General features: G+C 45.2%; 1 protein-coding gene across 6 annotated transcripts in view; it reads right to left on the bottom strand.

Moving 5' to 3' along the window:
* Positions 1-26036, bottom strand: part of grm7 (glutamate metabotropic receptor 7) — a 226561-nt gene that overhangs the window by 64631 nt on the left and 135894 nt on the right. For all 6 annotated transcript variants that reach the window (XM_020612156.1, XM_020612157.1, XM_020612153.1 and 3 more), the window contains exons 5-6: positions 16202-16339; positions 3678-3878 (exon numbers count right to left, since the gene is read on the bottom strand). In XM_020612156.1, coding sequence (XP_020467812.1) covers positions 3678-3878; positions 16202-16339 — 339 coding nt within the window. The remainder of the gene's footprint in view (positions 1-3677; positions 3879-16201; positions 16340-26036) is intronic.

The following is a 26036-nucleotide window of genomic DNA, read 5'->3' as shown; positions in this document are numbered from 1 at the left end:
CCAATACATGGCAGTTCATTCTAAATTAGCACAGTTCAGGCTTTGCTAATTACCTGATAACAGAATCTCTCTGGAGGGGCGGATTTCCAGGCTCTGGCTCAGGCATTAAAATTATAGTCTCCAAATAATATGATGAATACCACAGGTAAAAATGCAAATGTTTATAACTGTTATAATGTGAGATTACAGAAGCAGGTAAATAGTAACTAGGTCTTACAGGTGAGGATCATTAAACTGAAGCGGCCAACAGATATTTTATGGATACATGCAGTATCTTTAAAGTTCTTTATGTATAATCCTACAGTAGGTGGGTATTAGTTTTCTGTGAGTCCATTATTGGCCTTTATTGCTTAATATCTGCTTTGTGTGCAGCTCTGAGTGCCACAGAAATAAACCCTACAATATTATTAGTTGGTACAGCTACAGTTTGGCACTGTAAAGTCGCCAGTGTTGGGCAGTTGTACTTAGTAATGTGTTACAGTAATGTGATTATTGAGTGAGTAACAAGTAGTGCAAATGTGTTGGAAGTAACTGCACAACAGTTTTTAATCCCTAGTTCTTCTCTGTTACTTTCAGTTTTGGTTGCCTTGCTGGGACCTGTATCACATGTAGATACTGTATCACCAAACCATTTCCTAATTGCACGGTGAAAACATAAGCAGTGCCTGGACTATGTTCACGTATGTTACGTCTCTTTAAATGAATGAAGCCACACATTTATGAAGACTCCAGAGACCAGAGTCCACATCCACAGTCCGACTGTGGGGTAGGGAACAGCAGCACTTTGGATCACATTCAGGACAGATGGTGGTTCTGGCACCGTGTCTGAAGTCTCTGTGAGCTGGACCCTGTGAGCTGTGAGTCGGAACAGACCCAGGAACTGGAGTCACCACAGGTGGAGTCACTACATGTGGAGTCGCCACAGGTGGACTGACTACAAATGGAGTCACCACAGGTAGAGTCACTACAGGTGGACTGACTACAAATGGAGTCACCACAGATGGGAGTCACCACAGGTGGACTGACTACAAATGGAGTCACCACAGGTAGAGTCACTACAGGTGGACTGACTACAAATGGAGTCACCACAGGTAGAGTCACTACAGGTGGACTGACTGCAAATGGAGTCACCACAGGTAGAGTCACTACAGGTGGAGTCACTACAAATGGAGTCACCACAGATGGGAGTCACTACAAATGAAGTCACTACAGGTGGACTGACTACAGGTGGAGTCACTACAAATGAAGTAATCACAGGTGGAGTCACTACAAATGGAGTCACCACAGGTGGAGTCACTACAAATGAAGTCACCACAGGTGGACTGACTACAGGTGGAGTCACCACAGGTGGAGTCATTACAAATGAAGTCACCATAGGTGGAGTCACTACAGGTGGAGTCACCACAGGTGGAGTCCGGACTGTGAAATGAGATAGCAGGAAGCCAACTGACACTCAGCCTCATCTCGTCATCACACAAAGGCTCCACCTCTTGACTATTAATGAAACTCTCCCTCTGGGCGTCAGCTCAGATTGTAACCCTGCTTTTAATAGTGATCTAGAAACAGAGCTGCTCTACTTCCTCAAACCTGCATCAACCAATTTATTATTATTTTGTTTTTGCTGTGACATCAGCACAACTCATCATCATTAATCTGCACCGACAGAGAGAAATGACAGCGGAGAAACAAAGCAGGACGGCCGGCGTTGACCCCAGAGGCTACGCTCGGTGATGGGTAAGGGAAGTACAAGGTGCACTACTCACTAGGTTCCCATAGTGGAAATGCAGCATCTGAGAGTGGTGAGAGTGAACTAGGACAGTAATGCTGTGGTCTGGACACTAAACACAACTCGCTGTAAAGCTGCCTAAAGCCAAGGGCAGCTGCAGAGTGATCACTAAAATCATCTTTCACCTTGTTATAGTGTTTTAATGTTGTCATTTCACACTTTGTTTGTTTAAAACCATCCATTATAGAAAGAATGAGTAATCCGTGTCCTTTATCAGCATTTAACGGTGGCTAGAAGGAGGAGCCCTCTGCTAAAACACACACAGCTCAGCCCTTCAGTGGCCCTCAGCCTGAGGCTGCCAGAGTGAGAACAATAACATCACGCAGCACAATAACAGCCAATAATAACTTGCATTTCATTAGCATTTTGGCTGCAGAATGAAATGTTGACGAAGGCCAACTGCTCACTCCTGAAGTCGCTCCGTCTTCCATTATTGGACGTATGAAAAGAGGAGCGGGGTGACGACACCCTCAGGCACTTTGTGTTACTAACCAGGAAACTGGGGATATGTTTTGAAAAGCCAGAAATGTCTCCACCTGCCACACTGTGAATTCTAACAAGTAAAGCTGACTTTACAAAAACAGTGCTTAGAATGAGCATGTACTATTTGAGTAAGCTGTACTTCTTTAAAGTTAAGCATCTATATATCATCATATGGCATCATATAACAAGTTAGAAACGTAAGTAAACAGTTAGAAGAAGTTGCTTATTATAAGTGTGCAACATTTAATTGGCAGGTGTATTTTTATCTTACATTTCTCAGTTTGAAGAGTCGGCTCCTCATCTAACATGAAGAACTTAGACACTTGGTACCACAGTCGGTACAAGCACGGCACGCAAGGCTGCCCTGTGGGGGACTGAATACGAGACCAAGCTTAACAGCCATGATGGAATCTGATGTGTATTACAGACACACAGAATGTTTCCACCACGAACGGGCTCTTTAAAATTAAAAGAGAAGTGTCTCACAGTGCATGCTGGGAAGTCTGCTTCTCTGGGTTAAGGGTTATCCCACACCTGGAAAAGTGTCACTTCCCCAAATGCATCGAGTTGCTCAGATTTTCTGACCAGTACGAGGAACTTATTTAAAATAAGTGTTTATAACAGAGGTAGGCCCACTCGTTATTTTGTAGTAATCTCCACGTTAACACTTACAGTGCACGGTGTGAAGCCACCAACACCGAGAGCAGACACACTGTGCACACACTGTGCACACACCGTGGCGGGTCACCTGAAACGGTGTGTGCCTCACATCTTTGGTCCCGTGCCCCCGGGGCAGCTGGGAAAGCCCTGCCTTCAGCCAAAAGACCCAAGGATATGGAGACAAACAACTTCTAATGGTCATCAGGCTGCCTCCAACTGGACATTTAGATTTTGCCCCAGGGTTCAAGCTGCCACTGCCTGTAGCATCACATGTGTAGGAATGTGGCCAAACCTTCAACGTGGTGGAAACGGGACGTCTCGTTTTGTAGTGCAGAGCAGATCTGATCCATTTCTCTGAGGCCCAGAGCTGATTTTAGTGTTGTGTAACACAGTAACAGACTCAGTGTTGGTCCTTAACTCCGTGTTAGGAGCCAAAACAGATCAGGAGCCTTGATCTGTCACACCTATAACCCCCCCCCCCCCCCACATAAAGTGTGATGAAGCGCATGAAGAAGTGGACGGAGAGATAAACACCCTTGAGACCACGGCAGCAAGTTTATGAGACAATCAGACAATTTGATGCACTTTTACAACCTGGAGTGTTTTCATGATCAGGCTGTTTGCTACTTGGGCAGATTTTGATTTTATTTCCACCTGAATCTGCTTTTGTCTCAGAGCTGTGCTTATGTTTTTGACCGCAACACACAGCTCATCTCCTGCAGAAGGCAACACCCATCAGTCCACTCACCGTTGAAGCTGACACTGCGGATGTACTTGAGTAGTTTCTTCCCTCCGGCCAGGTCCATCTCCGGGCAGATGCCAGAGTTCTCTGGACACAGGTCTCTCTGCATATTGTGGAGGGCGTGGGCCATGGCATACACTGCGTCAATCACAAACTGGACCTTACCCTCCTGCTCGTACTTGGAGTCGATGCCGATGCGTTCCTGACCTGACAGAGACAGACGACACAGGCTCAGTATTTACTGGATTCATGAACATATTTCAACCCTCCACATTTACTTGTTTTATCCATCTTTGATTTAAAGGACATGCCAACCTGCACACAAGAGTAAACACACAGTGTAAATACAAACACGCACAGGCTGACGTTAGATGCCCTGTAAAGACGAGACCAGAGAGCAGGAGGAGGCCTATAATGCCATCTGTGTATCTGAAAGTCACTCAGGCAGGTAGAGAGATGACAGGTGAGAATTTACTTTGTACAACTCTGTAAACTGACTGACTACAGGTAGAACAACATCAGATCATTTACTCCAAAACATTTACAAATACTGCAGTGTAGAAATACTCAAGTCCCCCCATTAGGTTTCCTGCATCTTTACCATTGTTCCAGTTTTAATTTGCATGATGAAATAAGTTATAAATAATGTACATTCTAACTTGGGAAACAGCCTGCTGGAGGACACAGGTGGATTTGTAGCAGTGTAAACAACTGGCTCAGAGAGAGCCACAAAACCAGCGACTGTAAATGTGTTTTTGTCTGCTGATTTCTGACGGCAGGACTCGAATCTATGCCGTCTTTTTCTCTTTGTTGGGAATAAGCTGGTCTAGAGCAGAGCAGAACGAGCGTCCTTACCACGCAGCTTCATCCGTCTGACATGAGCAGCTTACAACAGGTTTCTGTGGTTAAGAGAGTTTGGTGAATCTGATTTGTCTTTAAAGTACAAACGCAAAGCTGGTGTGACATGAGGGCAAAGTTTTCTGGCTTTAAATGGCCGATGGTCAGCAGCACAGTGACATGACTGGTGTCAACAGGGAGTGGTGAGGGGAGCAGGTCAGACAGATGCTGGCCGACCTGAGCGGGATGTCTCTGCTCGTTACAGGCTGGTACCTGGATCATGTGAAACCTTTTGCACTCCTGCTCCCTCAGTGTTCTCCCCCTGGACTGTCACACCAGATGTGTCACACCTCTGAAAGCTGAACCTTCGTCTCTGACAAAGACCAAACCTCAACCACTTCCTCTCCCACTTCCAGTGGAGGTCCCTGAGAGGACTCGCTCTCAGCTGCAGTTCACAGAAGCATTTCTCACAGATGTCAGTGTGCTTTCAAGCACCTCATCAGCCCCTGTCAGGCTCTTCAGTGACCTACATTTGACTGTGACATGCTGACTAAATGCTGGATTTAACATCGCACCGCTTCCTTCTGTTTTATTAAGAGAACTTTTTCAGTCAGTTCTTCACAAGATCTTGGTCAAATCATCCAGGGTGATAATATTTCACTGCAGCCAGTCAAGGCTTATTCACCTCCAGAATGTAAATCTGTAATCAGCCAGACAAGAACATCAGTACGGGATGATTCTGCAAACACCTGATTAATGGTTCTTACATCCAGGGCAAGCTTTTTAAACAAAATGCTGTTTGTACAATATCGGCACATAACAGCTTCCATTTGGTCAGTGACGTATCCGCTGTGTAGAAACACAGAATTTTACTTGCATCAAAGTTTACTTTACACACCAAGAGCAAAAGTAATTCTGATGCAGAATGTCCCATTAGACTGTAGGTTAATTATTGATGCATTTAATGTTGCAGCTGGTATTTTAACGACTTTACGCAGTATCCTGCCTGGTAGTTTAATGTACAGCACTACACAGTGCAGTGGAAAGCACAGCTTTGGCCTCTGACACATAGTGGCGCAGTACAAAGCAGAATACCTACAGTGTACTAACTACACACATTCAATGTAGTACTGTGGATCCACATGTAGAGCGCTGTACACAGCAGACAAACAAACAAGTCTGCCATACAGAACGAGCTAAAATGACATCCAACAGGATCCAAATGCTGCTCAGAGGGCACCCAGAGAGGTTGGAGGAGGTTAGGGAGGATGTACAGAAAACATTTCATAAATGGCGATGCAAACTTTTGCAATGACCCGTGAGCACATGCAGTGGTAGAAATGATCTATACCATACACGTTCACTGTAAGTAGTCTGCTTTACTACTCCACATAACTTTCATTATTTTACTGAAACTTTCTGTTTATACACTCCCTGACCACGTGTGTGTGTTGATGAAGAACAGTTGTACCAGCTGAATAAGCATTAAATAGGATGCCGATGAGAAAAAAGTCTTTGTGAGGGGATGTAAGTGTTTGCACTCACCTGTAGTAAAAGACTGTGACAAATAAGTCAAGCTTCAGTTGTGCTTAAGGAGGACCGTGCTTTTTATTATTAATGTGGTTAATAAAGAGGTGCCTCTTCCTGCAGGGCTGAGGTGGAACTGAGCTGCAGGCCAAAGTGCTGCACAACCACCCACCATGTGACCTGCATTAAAAATGGCACTTTGGCCACTGTAACTTTTTACATTTACTGCAGAAACTACACAGGTGTGTGTTGTCTAGAACCTCTTCATACTGGCACCAAGAGGACATGTGGGGTGTCGGGGCACTATGAAACAAACAGAATATATGTTTTAACCAAAAGAGAGTATGTGGGAAAACCCGATATTCACACAAACCACCTCTCCACTGAGCAGCAGCAAAGATGTCGTGTTGTACAGAGCTCCTCCTCACCTGGGATCTCATTCACCGACACTGGCGACTTTGCCACTAATGAAATCACTGAACAAACTATGGAGATTTCTGGAATAATCGCATGAGCTGAATTATGGATGTAATCCCTCCCCGAGCCTCCTCTGGAGGAAGAAATCCCAGTTTAACCTCTGCTCATCCACGTTTCCTCATGACCCCTGGGATAAAGGGCCTGTCAGGCTGGGCCAGTGTGTCTCCTGTTAACGCCTTCAGTGGTACATCCAAAGCTACAACCAGTGGACGTCCTCTGCTCTGCTGCCAGGCTGTGACAGCACCTCTCCACACATTTAAACCAAAGAAACATTAGAAAAAGGTTATATACAGCAACTTTAACTGCATGCTTATTATGTAACCATGACAACGGCCGTTTGGTAGACCTGTCGCCACAGGCACTACTTGCATAGTTGGCCATTTGGGGAACTGCAGGTTTAACACTTCCACACTGGCTTCATCTCTCAACCTCGGAAGTTACTGCTCGACTGAGTCCTGGCTTATGAATGCCTGCATCTGTAGGAGTGCCCCCTGAAACAGCGCCCCTACGCTGGAATTACAACAACTCCTCCAACATTAATAACAACGTACGTCACACTGCCGGCTTTACGGACTATGCCTGTCATAGAAGCCATAGACAAGTGACACAAAGTGTACCAGAACTCCACTGTCATGGAAACTGTCCTCAACATTCTGTTATGATTGTGTAACACAAACTACTTGGTTAGAGTGAAGAACAAAAACCACCTGAAATACGTCACACACTGGAACTGGGCCTGCTCGCCTGGGGGAGCGTCCTGTGATTTATGTGCCTGCCCATCCAGCCCACCCTCCTCCAAACACGGACTTCATGGCACCATATACTATGACACGTTACTTACTCCTTTGCTCTGGTCATAATTACTACGGTTGCTAGAGGTCCCCAATGTCTAACACATAACATTCAGCTGTAATAACCTGCTGACACAAATAACATATGGAGACCTTTACAGGAGGACTGTCTCACAGTCAGTGTCCTGTCTCACAGTCAGGACTTACGCCTTCCAGCTAATCAGGCTGCACCTGGGGCCTCCTCCACAAATTTGGTACGGTGGCAGATTCTGCTCAGGCATAAAAAAACCACAGCAGCTCCACCACAAACAGTGGGTGGAGGACACAATGAGCCACCGTGCAGTATTAAGTGTCAGGCCTACGGCTCGAGGCTAACTCCCCAGCCGTTCCTGAGTTATGTTCAGAACTGGAAGCACCTCGGGAAATGACGTTTTGAAAAAATTCTCTTTTATTTTACAGTGTTTATTTATTTATTTATTTGCCACATTCACTTCCGTTTTTGATGTATTCCTTTTTCTTGCTGTGTTCTTGTGGTTGTGGTTTTAAGTAAAAACATCTGAACAATAAAATAAGAGTCTCAGATATACTACAAATGTATTTAGTGCAAAGGAATAAAGTCAGGATAAAACCCACCCTATGAAAATCCTCACTTAACTTTCCTATTGAGCTGTCGGAGCCATGGACGACTTGTACAGACTATAAATGATGATAATCTGCTCACAGCGACAGCATTAGAAAGGCCCGGGTAATGGAAGGAACCCGTCCTGGACGCAGAACGTCCTGTATTTTTGTCAGGGTGTTGAGAATCTCCTGACAACTGCTGTGATACTAAACTGCTCGTTGTAAAACGAGTTTCTACTGAGGCTGCCACAGACGTGGCACAGAAACCACCTACATTTACATTCAGATCAGCTTCATTCACAACTTTCACCCTCCATCAAACAGGTTGAATAAAAGCAGCAGGATGAGCAGCAAACACAATAAAATAAAGTATGAAAAGCTGAGCTGAAGCAGTGTGCAGTTTGTGTTATGTTCTTTGTTTGTCTTTGGTGTGCAGCCTCATAGATAAATGATGAGGGAATAAAATGAAAGAGGCCATTTGGCTGAGGATGAGTGAAGCACTGGAGGAGACGTGCCTTCAATAGCACTCCCAGATAATCTCGTTAGAGTCAGAGGAGCAGCCGAGCTAGCCGGGCAGCTAATAGCACCGCACCAGGAGCCTGTTGGCGCCACAGATCACAACTCAGGAAGGGAGCGCAGACCGACGCGCACTCATTTCAAGACTGACAACTGTCACAGTGCTTTACACTTGTCCTCAGCTGCTCTCTAACGTCTTCATCCTCTTTACCAGGTTCACAACTCTTTAAGTGTCACCAGTAAACTGGAATCAGGTGAGCGGGGTCACTGCTCAGGTACTGAGCAGACAGCGCCGTCGCACCACACAGTGACTATCAGACACATGGCGTAGTAAATATGACACAATGGAGTGAAAGAGGTGGCCTAGTACACAAAGTGGGAGTCTTCTGATTGCACTGTCTGCATCCTATGGAGGCCGTTTGTAGAGAAATATCACTGTGCTTTTTGTTGAGCGTTCACATCAAGTGCCAACAGTCTTCACTCTGTGTATTATCTGTGTAGGTTATAATAACAAGACCCTTCAGTTTTGGGCTTCGGTGAGTGCAGCGTGCTTCTGCAAGACACCTGAGGTGAATACAAACCTGAGAATCAATAACAAAACCTGGCTGTCCTCCGCACACCCAGCTGAGAGAGACAGCCCAGTGACACCATGACCAGAGATGCTCTGGGCTCCGTCTCTTGTCCTCACTAAAAGCCATGCTGTCTACTTAAAAACGACTGCTGCTGACCTGGGAGCATCTTGTGCTGTGACAGCGGTAGATACTGCTGTAGCTGGGCTGTTCTCAGCTCCCTACAGACAGCGACCATCCCGGGTATCCTAGGCTCGGCACACTCGTCCTGCCTCTGTTCAGAAAGCCTCTGGAGGCCCTGGCTGCTCTCTGCCTCCCTGCCCGTGGCAAAGCGACCCCCAGCTTAACGCTATCTCAGAAACAGGAGTCCCTCTGCCCGCTCTCCTCTCGACAACCTTCTCATATCTCTAGTTCACTCTGTAGTGCACGCTAAACAGGATCACCATGGACCCGCTCTGTGAACATGATGTTATCCCGACAGTGGCACTGCCTCCAGCTAGTGTACTGTGTAAACAGTCGGAGGCCTACGGGGCCTCTTCACTACTGTTCTCCTCCAGCTCTGGGGGCAATACTGAAGCCAAGGTCATGTTTTCTCAGCGATTAAAGGAGTCCTCCACAGATTTACCAGTCTTCATTTTCCATCCACATCTGGTTGTCAGTAGAAGGTAACAATGTACTCAGGTACTGGACTTCACTTGAGTATTTCCATCTTATGATACTTTGTACATTTTACTGCACTACATTTGTTTGGCAGCGCTAGTGACTTTTCAGATTTAGAAAAGAAAACAATCAACAAATAATTTTTTCCCTAAGACTTTTTTTAAAATCACTGGGGAATATTAAGAATCAGCAGTAGGCCTGGGCTATTTATCGAAAATACTCCATGTAGCATCAAATAAAATGCAAACTAACGGTATCCTGAACATTCTAAGGCTTAATGTAATTACACCGGTTACATTACATTACACGGCTGAACCAGGCTGAAGTGACAGGAGCGGTGCTAAAGACGGAGCCGGCTCTTATTGCTGAGCTTCTTGTGATAGTTTTTATAGGCCCAGCACTACCAAGCAGTACGTGAGGTACTTCACAGTATATGTATATAGTTACCATCAGCTCCACCTTTACCAGCTGCAGCATTAAAGTGATGGTCACTGTAACGCATCAGTCACTATGATCCAGTATCAGAGACGTTACTTGGACCTGCTTAGTAACATAGTGATAGTAAAAGATTATGAATGAAGGACCTTTCCTTGTAACACAGTATTTCCGCACTGTGGTATTTTTACTTTTATGTAAGTAAAGGATCGGAGTACTTCACCCACCAAAGAGACTCTTGCTTGAGGCTGTTTGTGTGCCGACCTGCTCCGGAGTCATTTACAGCTCATTTCAGCCAATTATCACTTGTACTAGAGGCAAAATGAAAACCAGTTGTTGCAGCATTGTAGCTGAGAATTACTCTGCAAATAAGCCAATCTAACAAATCAGAGAACAAGATCGAGTAAAGCCTGACAACGGCGGTACTATATTCAGGGGGTCACGTACTGTGAGCACACAGCACTGATAGTAATCTGAAAGGATCACCAGACTCACTCATAGTTTTCCAGGGTTAATCTGAGCTTTCATGTCCTGCCTCATCTTAAGTCACACCATGTACAGAATTTCTAAAAGCACAGAAGAAACATCCGAATGTAGAAGGTCCCAGTGGCTGAAACCACATCAATGCTGGTTCTCCATGGCCCTGGCCTACAGTTCTGGTACACAAAGTAATGCCCCGGTTGTTGCAGTAAATTATGTTTGGGGGCATCAGGTCACCCTGGAGAAACTGCTCCTGCATGTTTCTTCCAGTAGGATGATCGCCCTCTCTTTATTTATACCATGCTTCCAACACAGAAGGCTGCACTGGTCTGCAGACACGGAGATGATTTACAAACAGCGACTTTAGCTTTTCCATGACCCGCCCAGTCTGACAGAGCCTGAGAGGATCTGGACAAACATGTCACTTTGATCCAACTGCTCTCTGCAATAGTATGTACAGTAAAACCGATCTGCTGTAAACAAAGCTAATAAAAAACCACACAATAACAGCCTGTGGCAGCACATTCAAAGTGAGGAACCTCTGCAGGGCCTCCTGCTCCATCACACCGGTGCTCCAGGGTTATATGCCTTTTCAGGTGGAGGTGGGCAGGCGGTCGTGGCGGGACTGAAGTCCAGTGTGACAACGTGCAGCATAGTTTGTCATGTTATTATGTAACTGTAATTAAATTAACGACATATGTGACATGAACAGAGAGTCACTGGAGCTGTACTGTCCATCAGGATCACTGTTGATTTTTTTTTTTTAGTTATAAATGTGCCACAAACTGGATGTCACACCATCACAGATATCATACTGTGGTCATATCCCAGTCCGCGGTCCTGCACTACTGGAGCCACATCACATACTGGATAATCACCTTTATTGGTCAAGTATGTTACACACAAGGAATTTGTTTCCAGTGTAGAACCGATGGCAGCCATCTGCGGCGCCACCTCAACCAACGGCTCCAACCATCGGGGGCAACGGGGGGGTTCAGTGTCTTGCCCAAAGACACTTCGACACATGGACTGCCGGCACCGAGGTTCAAACCTCCAACCTTCTGGTTGGGAGACGACTGCTCTATCCACCACACCACTGTCGCCTCCCTCCTCTCCTAATATCCTACTCCTCCTACTCTAATATTATATATCTGAGTTGATAATCACTGACAGCTGAAAAACTGTACTGGCAAATATAATTACTTCTCAAGTGGCTAAGTCCAGTGCAGTTGAACAACATGAAACCACGGCGTGTGACTGTAAAGTAGCCACCGAGTAAAATCCACAAACTGAGGGCCGGCCTCCTGCCACTGCAGCAGGTTCCAGCTTTATTACAGCAATAACAGCTGACAGCGCGTTCTTTCAAAACTTATGGGCGTGACTGTGCACGGCCGCTGACTCACCATCACGGGGACACATAAAACAGCACTGTGGTCGGTGCCGTGTTTATGTTCTGTAAAAACACGGAGCATTTTAACGTGGGACATCATACAGGACGGTCACAAACAGGAACGTCTTCCGGTGGCTCCACAGATTTGGATCTGTAGCTGCCTGTTGTACAAACACACCTGTATTCAGATTCATTTCAGTGTTAGGAGTTGTTTCCACGGTTTGTGTTCAGCTGTTCTATTGCAATTATGTAAAAGTTTCAAATAACATGAATAACAATATTTAAAGGGTATGCCTAATCCAACAGTAAACACATGAATTTTAAGTCTAATCTCATCAAAATGAAATGTGTGTGTCTGCTACTGGCCCAGAGGGAAATGAATAATGGAATTAGAACAGGAGTTTTTAACAGTGGTTAAATACGAGGGCATGATTTTTCATTAAAAACCTGAGGTTGGGTAAATAACAGGAGGAATTTAAATGTAGTCAGTGATTTAAAAACAATCGGCTGCTGCTCATTGGCTCACATGGAATAATTAAGAAATGTGGTTGTGTAAGTAACACAAAAGGAAATCCTAGGTGAAATTCATCTCACTGGGATGTTGCTACACAGCGAGGGATTCTGCAGACACACCTGTGTATGAGCTAATAATGTTTAGTGCCGTTATTCCAACATATTGGACTGGTATGTATCCTAGAGGCCCCGTGTCATCAGCCGGATTAAAGTAGATGTACATTCATGCACAATACATGAATAGATGGCTGCACAGCCATCTCTGTAATAAGGAATCAAAGTGGTGCTAATGCTTCTTAACATCAGGAGCAAACTGCCACACGCCGCTAACAAGCAGCTCACAGCGGCGGCCATCTGGACAGAGTGAGCTGCTAGTAGCCGGAGCCGCACGGCTCCTAGCGATGCAGACGGTCTGAGGCACAGACATGTTGCTGGCTTTAAGTTCAACATTCAGACATCAGCGATCCTCATCTGTGCTGCTTACTGTTGGCAGTAAACTGTCTTAATGATGCTTCCTGTGAGGATTGACCATCTATACTGGAGGCTCAGCATGCTGATTCATTATCATTTTCACAAAGACACGATAAGGCCAGAAATGTGAACCTTCTGACTGTGGGGTGACAGTGCCTCCCACTGAGGTACTGAGCTGCCACACAGCTCTCAATGTTTTATTCATGCCTTTCAGTGAACAGTGAGCAACGCCAGAACACTGATTGGTCTCTGTCCATAATTAGCTGCCAGAGCCACGCAGAGACAAAAAGACAGAGACAAAGAGATGCAAATCAGCAACACAGAGACAAAGAGATGCAACACAACTGCAAAGAGACAAATGGAAAATAAGTACCAGGAGATAAAATGGTGCAAATCCACAACAAAGAGAGAGATACAGAACAACACAACTACAGAGAGATAAAAACTAAAGAGACTAAATAGCTACAAAAAGATGCAACACAACAACAAAGAGACAAGGAGATGCACAAAAACAGACAGTGGCAACACAACCACAAACCTCAAGGAGACAAAGAAGTGAAAAACTACAGAGAAACAAAGATATGCAAAGCATACAAAGAGACAGAGATACAAAATGACTACAAAAACCAAAATATGATGCAAACCAATTACAGACACACAAAATGAGCACAGACGGAATCAGAACCACAAAGAGACAAGCAGACACAACAAAAGCAAAACAAGATACAAAATGACTACAAATATACAACAAGACAAGTAGTGAAAACGTGAGGTAACAACACAATGTTGGTGGGGGTGGTGGTGGTGGGGGGGTACAGCTGGATATAATGAACTATTGGTAACAATCAGCATCATGTGAAATCCTCTGCAGACATGTCACAGCCCTGCCTGGGCAGTAAAATGACCAGCATTCCCAGGACTAAGACGGCTGTAACCTGAGGTGTACGCAACAACACTGCAGAGCACGGCACTGCCACTGCACCCACACAGCACAGGCCACGGCGCCAACGCTGTCCTGTCCTATTAGTCCAAACAGAGGACGATAATGATCATCCCTCTGTGTTCATTTAAGAAGCACTGACCTCCTCAGAGCACATTTCACATGCACCAGTGAGTGTGGTTGTCATTAGGGCTGTCTCACAGAGTGAAGCTGTGTGCTGGTGTGTGTGTGTCCATGCGTGCTGCTCTGAGGAACACAGGAAGTCAATCATCCTGACGTGGCAAGAAGACCGTTCATTATGTAACTCAAGGTTTAGCTGTGGTGCCAATTATAATGTGCGAAGGGAAAAGGAGAGCAGACCTAGACTGACGACAAAATAGGCACTGCACACTGAGCTGAACGGTACATGAATGTTTGCGGCAATCGGTCTGAGAGACACAACAGGGTGAAAGGCAACAGAAATCCTGTGAGACAAGTCTAAGGAAAAATAAGTGAGACAAGATAATACCATCTGCTGTGGCTTCAGTCAAGGCTCTCAACAGAACAGGTTCATTAGAGTTCACACTATTGTACCGGCCACTAATTTCCATGCACTATTGATTGCAGGCCAGAGAGGCTTATGTGTGTGTGTGTTTACAATTGCAAATGCAGCTACACTTCCCATCAGCCGCCATGGGAAAAGACCCAGCACATGCAAAAAGACAAAATGCAGTAACAGCCTCAGTTTCAGGCACGGGGCTGTGGTGGACTCCAAGTTGTGAAACAGCATTTTCACATCATTTACACCTCAAACAGTTTGTGTAAATATAGCATCGCTCATTTGTTCAGCTCCACTGTCCTGGTGCCCAGCACACAGCCCTGTTTCATGGCATTTAAAACCAAACCGGAACCTCTGCAACCACGCTTTCCTCACTTGCATCTGAGTCCTGATCACGTACTTAAGATATGAGGAAAACATGAGGAGAGAGGAGCTGAGGGAACACGCTTTAGTGACGTGAGGCATCCCTTCCTGTCATCCTTCATCTGAAGCATCTGATCATTTCTGATAAGTGGACATGTCGAATTGTAAAGGACTTCTGTGTAGGATGCTCTCGTGCTTCTTTGCTCGTAGCTCCTCCAGCAGTTTCCTTGATCTGCAGAGAAGGAATAAGGGCTTTGGGATGTCCTCGAACCTCAATGATGGTCAAACGGCCCAGTTTCTTCCCAAACCGCTGGGTTACGATATGTTCCTTCCAGTTTGACCTGATCAGAAGCTTCTCCATAAACATCCACCACATATGAAGCGTCCTGGTCTCTCCACTGACCCCGTCGCATGTTTATTGTTACCGGTCTGTGAGGGGCCGACGCCGAATGATGACGACAGGCCGTATGTGCAGAGGAGGAGAATACCATTTCATAGCAGATCTGGGCCGCTGGCGTATTTTGTAATATGAAGGTCGAGGCTGTTCCACATTATTAAACACAGGATCATGAAGGGAAAAGATCTAGTTTTAATGTGAGAAATAGTGTCTCGCAAAAGGCATGAAAACCAGTGATATTTCGCAAAAACTGAAGTAAGCTCATTGAGGTATGACGAGAGTTGACAGTGATTCAGAGCACAGATAAAGGCTTATTAAGGAAAGTTACTGTCAGACAAATTAATAGGATTCAAAGGGCGGCTATAAAAAGGCTCTGTTGAGCAGCAAAGTGTCAGTGCCTCTGGAGACCTGAGAACCTCTGCATGCAGGACCTTCCAGAGTCTGTTGTGCTCAAAGCTGCACCATGAAGACACTTTATGGCCACTGAGGCTGTAGAAACGACCTCTACATGATATGTGGAGTCCTGGCTGCTCTGAACAACTGGCCATATACTTGCCACAATATAAAAGAAGATTCATGCAGGACAATACACCAGCCATGCTCCACAAAGCACCACTGATGCCTGGGATGCGCTGGGCATAAACCATCTCCTGACCTCAACCTGCCGAGAACCAGTCGAGCATCCTTAGGAGGAAGGCAACCCTGGCATCATCAAATCAACCAGGCACTTGTTGTTGTGCTATCAAAGGGCTCATACTATGTGACCTCGTCTGTTCAGTGTGCTGTTCTGAAATGGCCTTTTTTGAGGGATGATCCATTAACAAAGCAGGTACAACGTATTTCTGACTCGGTTCATTATGAATCTTCAAATATCTGTTGTCATTATCAGTGGTTTTTGCTTGTAATAACATCCACAGTGAACACAGCTGTTGAGGATTAAACTGAGTATTACAGTATTTTCATGCATATTGATAATGATGCAAGTGCACGCACACACACACTTACCCGTGCACTTCCTGCTGCTCTCATCCTTCTTGGAGGAGCTCATCAGTTTGCAGTTGAAGTTCTCCTCCCAGTACTCGGCAAACCACACATTCCTCCGGTTGTTCTCCAGAGTCCGTGATATGAAGTATGCGTCGAACCCTGGAAGGCGACAGACACCAGGTCAACACAACAAAGCAGGGGTGTTCATGAGGCTGCGGCAGTCACGCAGCATCATGCCATCATGAATGTGTCAGGGAATGTGACAGCAGCATAACAAGCAAGTCATGTTTCCTGTGTATCATCTGTTCTGCACTTAAATCAGCGTCTTTAAGTGTTCCGCTCCTGGACAGGTACCTCAGTCTGCCACAGCTGACATCGAAGCAAACAACACAGATACACCACAGAGATAAATGAAGGTGTCAGTCCCACAGTGTCTCCTTGGCATCTTCTGTACACTAAAGCCAGTGGCGCTCCTGCCTGGTGTCACTGCCCCAACATATAGCACGACAACAGTGAACCCTGTGAACCCTGTGTATTTTAGCAGCCTTCTTGGTGACAATGGAAAACAGGATGAACAGAAATTGAGCAGAAATATCTCTAATCATACAGTATAACCTCCACATGAATCAGAGTTTGGAGATGTGAAAGTCATGCACGTTTCCAGCCACGCTGAGAGATGATCACAGACTTCAAACCAGGCTACAGGTCAAAGGCAAGAGAAAAAGTACAGGAATTTTATTTAACCTCTGACAAAATACAAATATAAAAGGTGTGAAATCTGAAAACCCCAGTATCAGTATTACACCATTAGACAACGCGTTAACAAGGCAGCCAGAGGAGCACACACTTCACACTAGAGTGATTTATATCATCCCCGGTGTGTTTGCTGACGTCCACGAAACCTCGACTGATGAATATGTCAAATTAATGACTCCTTTCAATACCTTTTCTTCTTCTTTTATTAATCAAGTCATAAAAGAAACTCAAAAGGAAACTTTATAATGTCCAGCTTTTACTGTAACCTTTCTTTTTGCTGGGTCGGACTGAAAACCTACCGCGGGACAAACTGGGTTTGGTTAAAGTAGTGAAATGGTAAATCTTCCCTTATGTCACAGACTGGGCTTTGATGGGGGCTGTATACATAACTCAGCATGAAGTATTTTTATTACACCAAGTAAAAAAACAACTGTTTCATATGTTATATAGGCTACACATGAACAAATAGGCAGAAAACCAGTTTGTCAGTTAGTCACCGACATAAATAAAGGTAAAATATCTGATGTTTGACTTTTACAAAAATGAAAAATAGCAGCCAGCTCTGTGATGTACAGTTTAAAACCCAGTTGTCATCAAATCACACTCAAAAGAAAATGGATGTTTCAAAGTCAGAATTCATTTTCTCTCCTTTGTTGACAGCTTGGTCTCCACTCCATCACACAGACCCTCGCAGTCAGTCGGTGCAGGAAATAGAGTTATAAGGCGGCGAGTCCTTTATCTTAAGAAGTGCACTTAATCATGTATAAGCACTGTCTTCAGAGTGACAGCCCTTCTCCCTCTGCCACTGATGCTGCAGAGATGTCCTTGACACTCGGTGATGATGTCACTGATGTATACATTTTAATACTTTCTGACAGGCTAAAATTAGGACCGTGGCCTCTATAAGTCCGTCTGCATCGAGCTCCAAGTCAGCAGAGCGGGGGTGTGAAGGGGTAAAAGGCAGACATGAAAGAGAGCTGGAAAAACAGAATAGATGACGAGAATAAAAGTTGAAAAGACTCCATTACAGAGAGAGAGCTAATTCATAATTCACTCAGCGATGGGATCTCGGCCGACTGCCTCTGGGGGCCGGGACACCGAGCTGCCGGAGCCGCGTCGGCCTCCTCCTGCCAGGCCGGATATGTCATCGCATCTCAGACAGGATGGAGCGCAGTGACTCCGGTAGTGCAGGCCTGGTTCTGGCAGCAGAATTCAAGTAACTGTTCATCCCCTGAACATGGTTCTATGACCTGAGTTTTGGGAGGCTAAAAAAACAACTTAATCTGTATCTGTGGCTATTTTAAACATTTATTTTTAGCTATTTCAGACACTGTTAAGGCCCCTGTGCTTGTCTGATAATTAATGTACTTGCACTCTCAGTCACAACATGCACTGTTCCCATCAACTCAGTGACTCATCATTTCTATTTTAATTGACGGTCTTTCCACAGATGCCTTCACAGAAGTAGCAGTTTCAGCCTGAACCTGTTTGGAGTCGGTGCTGATGCCCACTAGCTCTGCATCTGTCATGCATCCATTTCTGAAATTACAGACTTTCTCTAGGCTAAACAAATCATCTGTCTGGTGCCTCTGCTGCATCACTAATGCAGGATTTTCTACTGTATCTTCCATCTGGGAGTGGAGCATCAGTGCAACAGGAAGACAGAGCTGATGCTGAATCTGGGGCAACTACTTTAATTGACTGGGTTTATTCATTTTATAAATTGTGTTGTGCTATGTGAGTACTTGTAGGCTTATGTATATTATTTTTCTCTTTTTATCTTTTGACTTTGTAAAGCACTTTGTGACCTTGTCTGTGAAAGGTGCTATCTAAATAAAATGTACTTACTTACTTACTTACTTAACTACGGCAGCTCTGTCTCAAGGTACTTTGACTGACAAGCAAACAGTTTGATTTGCAGTCGCCTCCCAGGCCGGACGGGGGACAGCCGTTCTGCTGTGATCTATTTAAAGATTTTCTTTTGAGATGTTGAATAATGAATGCAAACAGAAAACTTGCACTGATATTTTCTGACACATACTGTACCATGAAGGGTTATGCTTCAGACAGCAGCAGCGTGAAACATAACACTATGTCAACGCTATGATGTCGTGATGCTCAGTCCATTATTACCAGTGTTACTACTGCTTATATGTCCATGAGTTTATTTGCTGAGTGACCCAGCCAGCAGCTCATTGGATGGTCAACTCCTGGACCGAACCTGTGACTGAATGTCCCGCTGCACCAGCAGAGCTCACGGGAGCAGCTCAGTGATGGTCTTTCTGTGACATCACCAAGTTTACACAGTCATTCGTAACTGGGCTCCATAGGTTTTGCTCTGACCTCAGGTCAATTCTACATTTGGTATAATACTGCTTTACAGTCTCCAATCAACCAACAAGCGTTATGGGAAATAGGGGTGGAAGTGTTCACAGATTTTCACAGCTGAGTACTCGTTCTGAGGGCTGCGGGGGCGATAACGGCAGAGGCTGCTGAGCTGAGGAGCCACGAGAAGAACCGACCTGACACCAATGTACAGCAATTTTACACATAGACACACAGACAACATATGAAAGCAGCTCATGAGTCATGATAAATAAAAAGTACCCTGCATATGTGGATCATGTTCAGTGCTTCACACGGTGACGACGCTGCTGTCATGAGGCTGCCCCCAGGTGGCACCCCGGCCTCTCAAACTCTTACTTGTACATTCTTTGTAAGGGTCAGTGTCTGAGACCCCTGTATTACATACACTGGTATTAACAGAGGTTTGATTTCACAAGATGAAAAATCAAATTGAACTGCCAAAGAGTGAAAAATGGCAAATGATTAAAAGCAAACTGAATATAAAAATAATAAAATGAGCTCCTTAAACTTAACTCCTGGTTTGATGGTGACTGGAGCTAGAAACAGAGGGATTCCTGAGACTGATATTCTATACAATCCACATCAGCCGCTCAGCAGAACGAGGTCAGGTCAGCCGATCTCCTGGAGCCCAGCACAGCTGTGGTGTGGACACTCCTCCAGTTAATGGTGGAACGCCACGGGCCTGGCTCACAGTGTGGGCTGTGGTGTAGAGCATCAAAATATGACTACGGCAGAACGAAACAGGCACCATTTAGCAGTTAGCTCAGCAACACTTTACCGACAGCCTTGTTGTTGTAATCAGGACAGTGGGGAGGAAATAAAATATCTGAGCCTATTTACTACCATTAGGCAGCTACTAGAGCCTGGGGAGGATGGACACGGGACTTTGACTGGCCAATGGTTGCTTCATAACCTTAACCATCTGTTTATTACTGTGACCGTGATGATGAAGGTTCCATATGACTCAGTAGCATCTCTGTACATTTAGTGTATGTTCCATCAAGAAGAACAGCTTATTGTCGACTCAGTCACACAGAACAAATGGACAGACATCAAAGTGTGTCTGACTGAAGGGTTGATTATTCCTGCAGTGTCTCCTCACTGCCTGAAAGAAAACTAAATGAGAAAAGTCCATGTAGTGACGTTCTGAAAGGAGCATTAGTGCCCCAACCACAGACAGGGCACACATTTGAAAAAGTGTGGATTCAACAATAACTGTACCTGGATGTAGCTTCAAGGGTGAAGATGTCTGATCTTCACTTATATCTTCAGTAACCCTAACCCTGATGGGCCTGAGCTACGTATGGGACATGCCATATAACCTGAGTTTGTCTCTGGGTCCTGAGGAGAAGCTGCAGTAAAACAGCCACCGCTGCTGTCGTTGGGTTCACGGGCCACTTTAGTCACTCAGATCCCCCTGTATCGTACGGTTTTTCTATCTGCAGCGCTGAAGTGCTGAGGCCTTCTTCACTGGCCACAGTCTGGTATTGAGTGTGATTCTTGGATTGCACCTCAGTTAATTCTTGTTGTTTTTATTGTTATGTGTGGTTTTTGTACAGCACTTTGGTCACCACATGTTTTGGACATGTGCTTTAAAAATAAATTGACACTGACACTTGTGCTGTTCTGGAGTGAAGCTACAAAAAATTGGTTTGTTTTTAAAAAGCGCAGTAGAGCCTCACACTGGGCCCAAACACCTGCACTGGTTTCTACACAACTCACAAGTAGTTGGTGAAAGATCCTCCTGCTGCCCTAACCCTGGCTCAGCCCGGGCGCACGTTGCCAAAAATAAATGACTTTAGAGAAATAAATGGCTATTTTTTATTGAACTGCTCTCAACTGTGTCCTAATTAGAAACCCTGTGCTAATCCATTCATCATTATTCAAGCAGCATGTGTCGTAAAATACTGATGTCAAAGTGCTTCAGATAATAGAAAACCTATCTAATTGTTCCAGGATGATTTGAGAGAGGGAAAAGTTTAACGTAACAACGATGCGTCTATGTACCCAAGGTTTTCAGACAGTGGGAGAGGGGGTGCTGAAGACATGAGGCCAAGGGACAGGTATGAGAAGAACAGCAGGAAGTTGTTATAGCGCTGTTTGTTGTGCTGATGTGAGTCGACAGATGAAGCTGCAGACGCCTCAGGGAGCTAATTCAGGCTGTTTCAGACTAGGCAAACTAGGTCAACGCAGCTGTATGTAAGTATTATGTCCATACTGTATAAGCATTGCTACACCACTCACCCAGCAGGGGGCAGGAGTCACTGGCCCATGGCCCGAATCAGGTCACGTGATTTATCCGATAGAAACAAGAGGAGTACTTCTGCTAAACTGTCGCCAGTAAAAAAGATCAAATCAAAAAGTCACATGCGTTTGCTGATGAACACAACCAACTTCACACAGCCTATTTTACTGTTGGACACTGGAAACAGTTCTTCTTCTTTTGTAACAGACTTCAGAGTGACAGCACAGTGTTTGTATTAGAGCCCTTACAGGAAACGCATGAAACAACAACATTTGGGAGATTCTGCTACAGAAGTACTTGCATAGCTGGAAGCGTTCGTGGCTGTGTGGGGTCTGAAAGAGCCTTCTGGTGTTTTTCACACTGTTGCAATTTGGAAAATGTCACTCTCCTCCTCAGAGCAATCACTCAGCCAAGCCTGAACACAGACATGATCCATGGATCTTTAGATTCTGGTGGAGCTTAGATTTCTCAAGGGTCTCATTATCTCCGATGTCCATCCAGAATAAACCTCCATAAATCCACCAAGGCATCTGCCTGACGGTCCTCCTGTGTTTGTCCCGGTGACAGCTGTCTGTACGTCCGTGGGCCCACTGCACACAGGAGCCACTCATTCTGACCACATGGAAGCAAACGCAGGATTAAATAAACCTGAGGCTCAAGCTGCGGCTCACAACATAACTCAGTGACTCCAGAGCATCTATGCAGTTATGTACACGGAGGTGTTTATCACAGGTGGCAGCTCAGATCGAAGGACAAACGCTGTCCTGAGAGAAATCTGTGACAGGAATAAGGAGTAAAGCCAGATGTGTGTGTTGGAGCAGCCAGTGGGAAATGAAGGTTCACCTCTCTTAGGTTTGGCTGTGCACTTCTGGCACTTTGAGAAATGTCGGACATTTTCTGGGTCAGGGACTTCACTGACAGTGCGATCTAAAGCCTTTCTGCCTATGGTGACACGTTATCCCAGTGAATTACCACTGGCACCGTGTCAACCACTGCACAGACCCATCTGAGATGTTCAGGGTCACCGCGTGCTGCTGCGGCTGTGGCTTAGTGAGGCCGAGTCTCTCCTGGTGGTTTGGTTGTTTTTCTTTTTGCTCTGAAAGCGGCGGATAACACAAAGTCCTTGAATTTAACAGTTAAAAAAACAAGAGTGAAAAACAGCACATTCAAAAACTGATCATTTATGGTTAAGTTCCATAAAAGTCACAGACAAACGAAACACTGAGCTGTTTCTGTTGACCTCATACCAACATGTTCACTACTTACACAGTGGAGTCGTGGTGTCGACTGTGAGAAGACAGGCAGCAGGAGTGTTTGCTTATTTCTCTGCAGGCTGCCAGTTATCAAGCTGCTTGTGCTCGCCGATAGGCACGGTGATGTGCCCGGGACGGGGGCTGTAGCGCTGCCACGGTTCACCGATGTTCAAACCCCAGTAAATAAAGTGATCCTTTAAATACATATGCAATAACGAGAGAAAACTGGCTCAAACTGCGACTCAGTCTGTTGAAACCAAATCCGTGCCCAAAACACACAGCGTGGGGAGGGAGAGGCTCACAGAGGCGCAGCAGTGACAGCCAGCAGCTGAGGATCAGCATCAGCTCCGAACCACGTGTGTGTCTGCATACAGAGGCGTGGGGCGAAGCCTCTCAGACCCTATGATTGCACCAACTAATCAGAACGGCACATCTCCTCTCAGACGTCAGGTAATTGCAGTACATGCATAATGAAGAAGGCTGTGAGGAGTTTCCTGTGGTCTCTGTGCCGCTGGGCCATCGATCCCACACCAGAGCGTAAACCTCACTCACACTCATACATCTTTTACCAAAACAGTCTAACGACGCCGTTGATTCGCATCTCGCTCCGTCTTTCACAGCCACGTCCCCTCTGTCCCTCACCTGCCAGACTCTTCATGCTCCAAACTGGGAAATAACAACTGATGACTCTGACACACTGATGTTTCCACTTTGAACTCTGTGATCTATTCTCAACATATTAACACCTTTCTGTGGACAGTTTATCTGAGCTCCCACAGCACCGACACCAAAGGAGCCGCAAGTGGCTCCGTATGTGCAATGTGTCACCAGTCAATGTTAGTAACCCCTGTTAGCGCAGACTCAGACACACATTCAGCACGACTTCCTGTTTGGTGGCCGATGCTGACCTGTGCACATCAGGCACACGCGCTGCAGAGATGTCAATGTGAACATCTTCATGAACAGAGGACGTATTTGCTGCGGTTACCGGTAACACCAGCACGTCCCGGGTCTCCTGGGCCGAGCATAGGTGTAGATGTGAGGCTCTGGGCCGTGTGCGTCTGTGTGAGTTTAAACAAACCGACAACAACACATGAGATCTTCCCCCTCCACTGACATCTTACTGCTGACAGTCAGGTGGGTCACACTCTCCCTGTTGTGCTTTTCTCACATCCTCTTAGTTACTGTTTGGGGCTTTATTGTGTTTTTCTTTGCAGTCATCTCATCTCTGCAAAGACATTCCAGTGTGCTCTTTAAACTTTTCTTCAGGCTAAGGTGACGGTAAAATCCATCTTACATCTTAAACTTTGGAGCTGTTTCCTAAAGGCATGAAAACTGAAGATGCTCTTAGAAAACTTCCCTGGAGGAGGAGGTCACGACCTTTAGACGCAGGACAAGCCAAAAACTACAGGTCTGACTGAGAGTCCTCCCAAAAACATGCTATAGATCATGTGTGTGGCAGATAATTATGACAGATATGTAGTTAAATTTAGTCGTTTTAATATTTTTGTTGATTATGACAGGAGCGAAGGAGGAAGTGAGGTGGCATCATATAAAGTTCACACAGGGAGGAGGTGGGGGACACAGGACAGGACACCGTAGCTGTTTGCTTCCTGGTTCAACACGCTGGTCCCTGATCATTTTTTAACATTACCGTCACCCTGACAACAAAGGTCCACTACAGGGGGGCCTATACCGTATGTGGCTGTGTAAGTGTGAGGTTTTTCTTCTTCATCATTTTGTCCTTTAATCATGAACACAGATGTCCTTTGTGAAGTGATAAAGTTTCCCCTCATCTCTTCTGAAACTTTCCTGATGGAAGATTTTAAATCTCTGTATTTTCAATTTTCATTATCAACATGCAGTTAAGTCTACGGCCCAGAGCGATGAGCTGGACCAGGGTCTGGACTCACACACATGACAGTGAGGACACCACACTCACTGGGGCTGCTGGTTTCTGGACGGGGTTGGTGGGGAGTAAACAAATAAACAAAGTCACCAGCTGCATCCTTCCACACAGGAACATGAATAATGAAGCTGCAGACTGTTTATTACACAATAAGCTTCATCTTCCATGTGTAAAACATTTCTGTCTCTTACAGCACCTACTCTCTGATATCAGCATGGCCTTCTGTGCTACTTTAAAGTGTATTCATCAGCATCATCTTCAGCGCCTCAGAGAGCCGACATTTAGAAGCCCCTGACACGCGCTCTTTAGTGCTGCTTCACCATGTGCATGTAAACAGTTAAGAGAATTCACAGAAATGCTCTTCACCCCTGAGAGCAATCATTATCAGGGAACAGGGCTCAGGCTGTTGTCAGGGCAGAAATGCTCTATCATAAGACAATTCTGTCAGAAAATACTTGATTAATAATAATGAACACTTCTGAAAAGAGCCTTTTCTATTTATGAGATGCTCTGGAAACAAACCATGTTAGAAAACAGCACTGAGCCTGTTTTCAACACTCTTAATTTCCCTCATGTAAGATTTCTGTTTGCCTCTGTTTTGGCAGCTGTCTGCATTGTGAAGATAACACCCTATTGGAGGGTTTTAATCCAAGATGTCAATGCACTGAGGAGAAAACTGCATCAGGAAGGTAAGTAAAAGCGTGCACAACTTGAACCAATAGGCGTCATGGTTCAAGTCTGGTACCTTCCTTGTTAAATGTGAAATTAATGAGAGAAAGTTGGATTTAAAGACCGACTTATTTAAAGATGGTGAAGTCCAGGTTGTATTTTGTGGGGGGCTGTGCTGCCCCTGCTGCCCCTGCTGCCCCTGACCAGACAAACACCGATCTATCAAGCTGGTGTTTTTTATGTGTGAAACACACATAAAACGTCTTTACTGCTCCTCTTGTCTGTTCTGTGATTTTTCACATCTTCTACATTTTCAAGTCTTCGAACAAATTCTACAACTATTAAAATGCCTCCACGAGGGAAAAGAGCTAATAAATCAGAAGCGAATCAGGATGTTGAAGCAGAAGAGGATTATATTTCAGCGGCGCAAGTAACAGAGATGCACTGTTGAGCCAACAACAAGACAACTTCAAAGGTTTTGTGCAACTACTTATGGAGACAAATAACAAGAGACTCGACGACATGACCAGAGAAATACAGGAGATAAAAACAAGTTTGCAGTTTACCCAGCGAGATGTGGATGTGATTAAAGCAGCCATGGGTGAACAGAAAATACAAACCAAGGAAACAAGGGATGATGTCTACAAAACTTGTGAG

Source organism: Monopterus albus, unplaced genomic scaffold (genome assembly GCF_001952655.1).
Source record: "Monopterus albus unplaced genomic scaffold, M_albus_1.0 scaffold121.1, whole genome shotgun sequence".
NCBI classification, from domain to species: Eukaryota; Metazoa; Chordata; class Actinopteri; order Synbranchiformes; family Synbranchidae; genus Monopterus; species Monopterus albus.
This window is presented reverse-complemented; position numbering and strand designations above follow the sequence as displayed.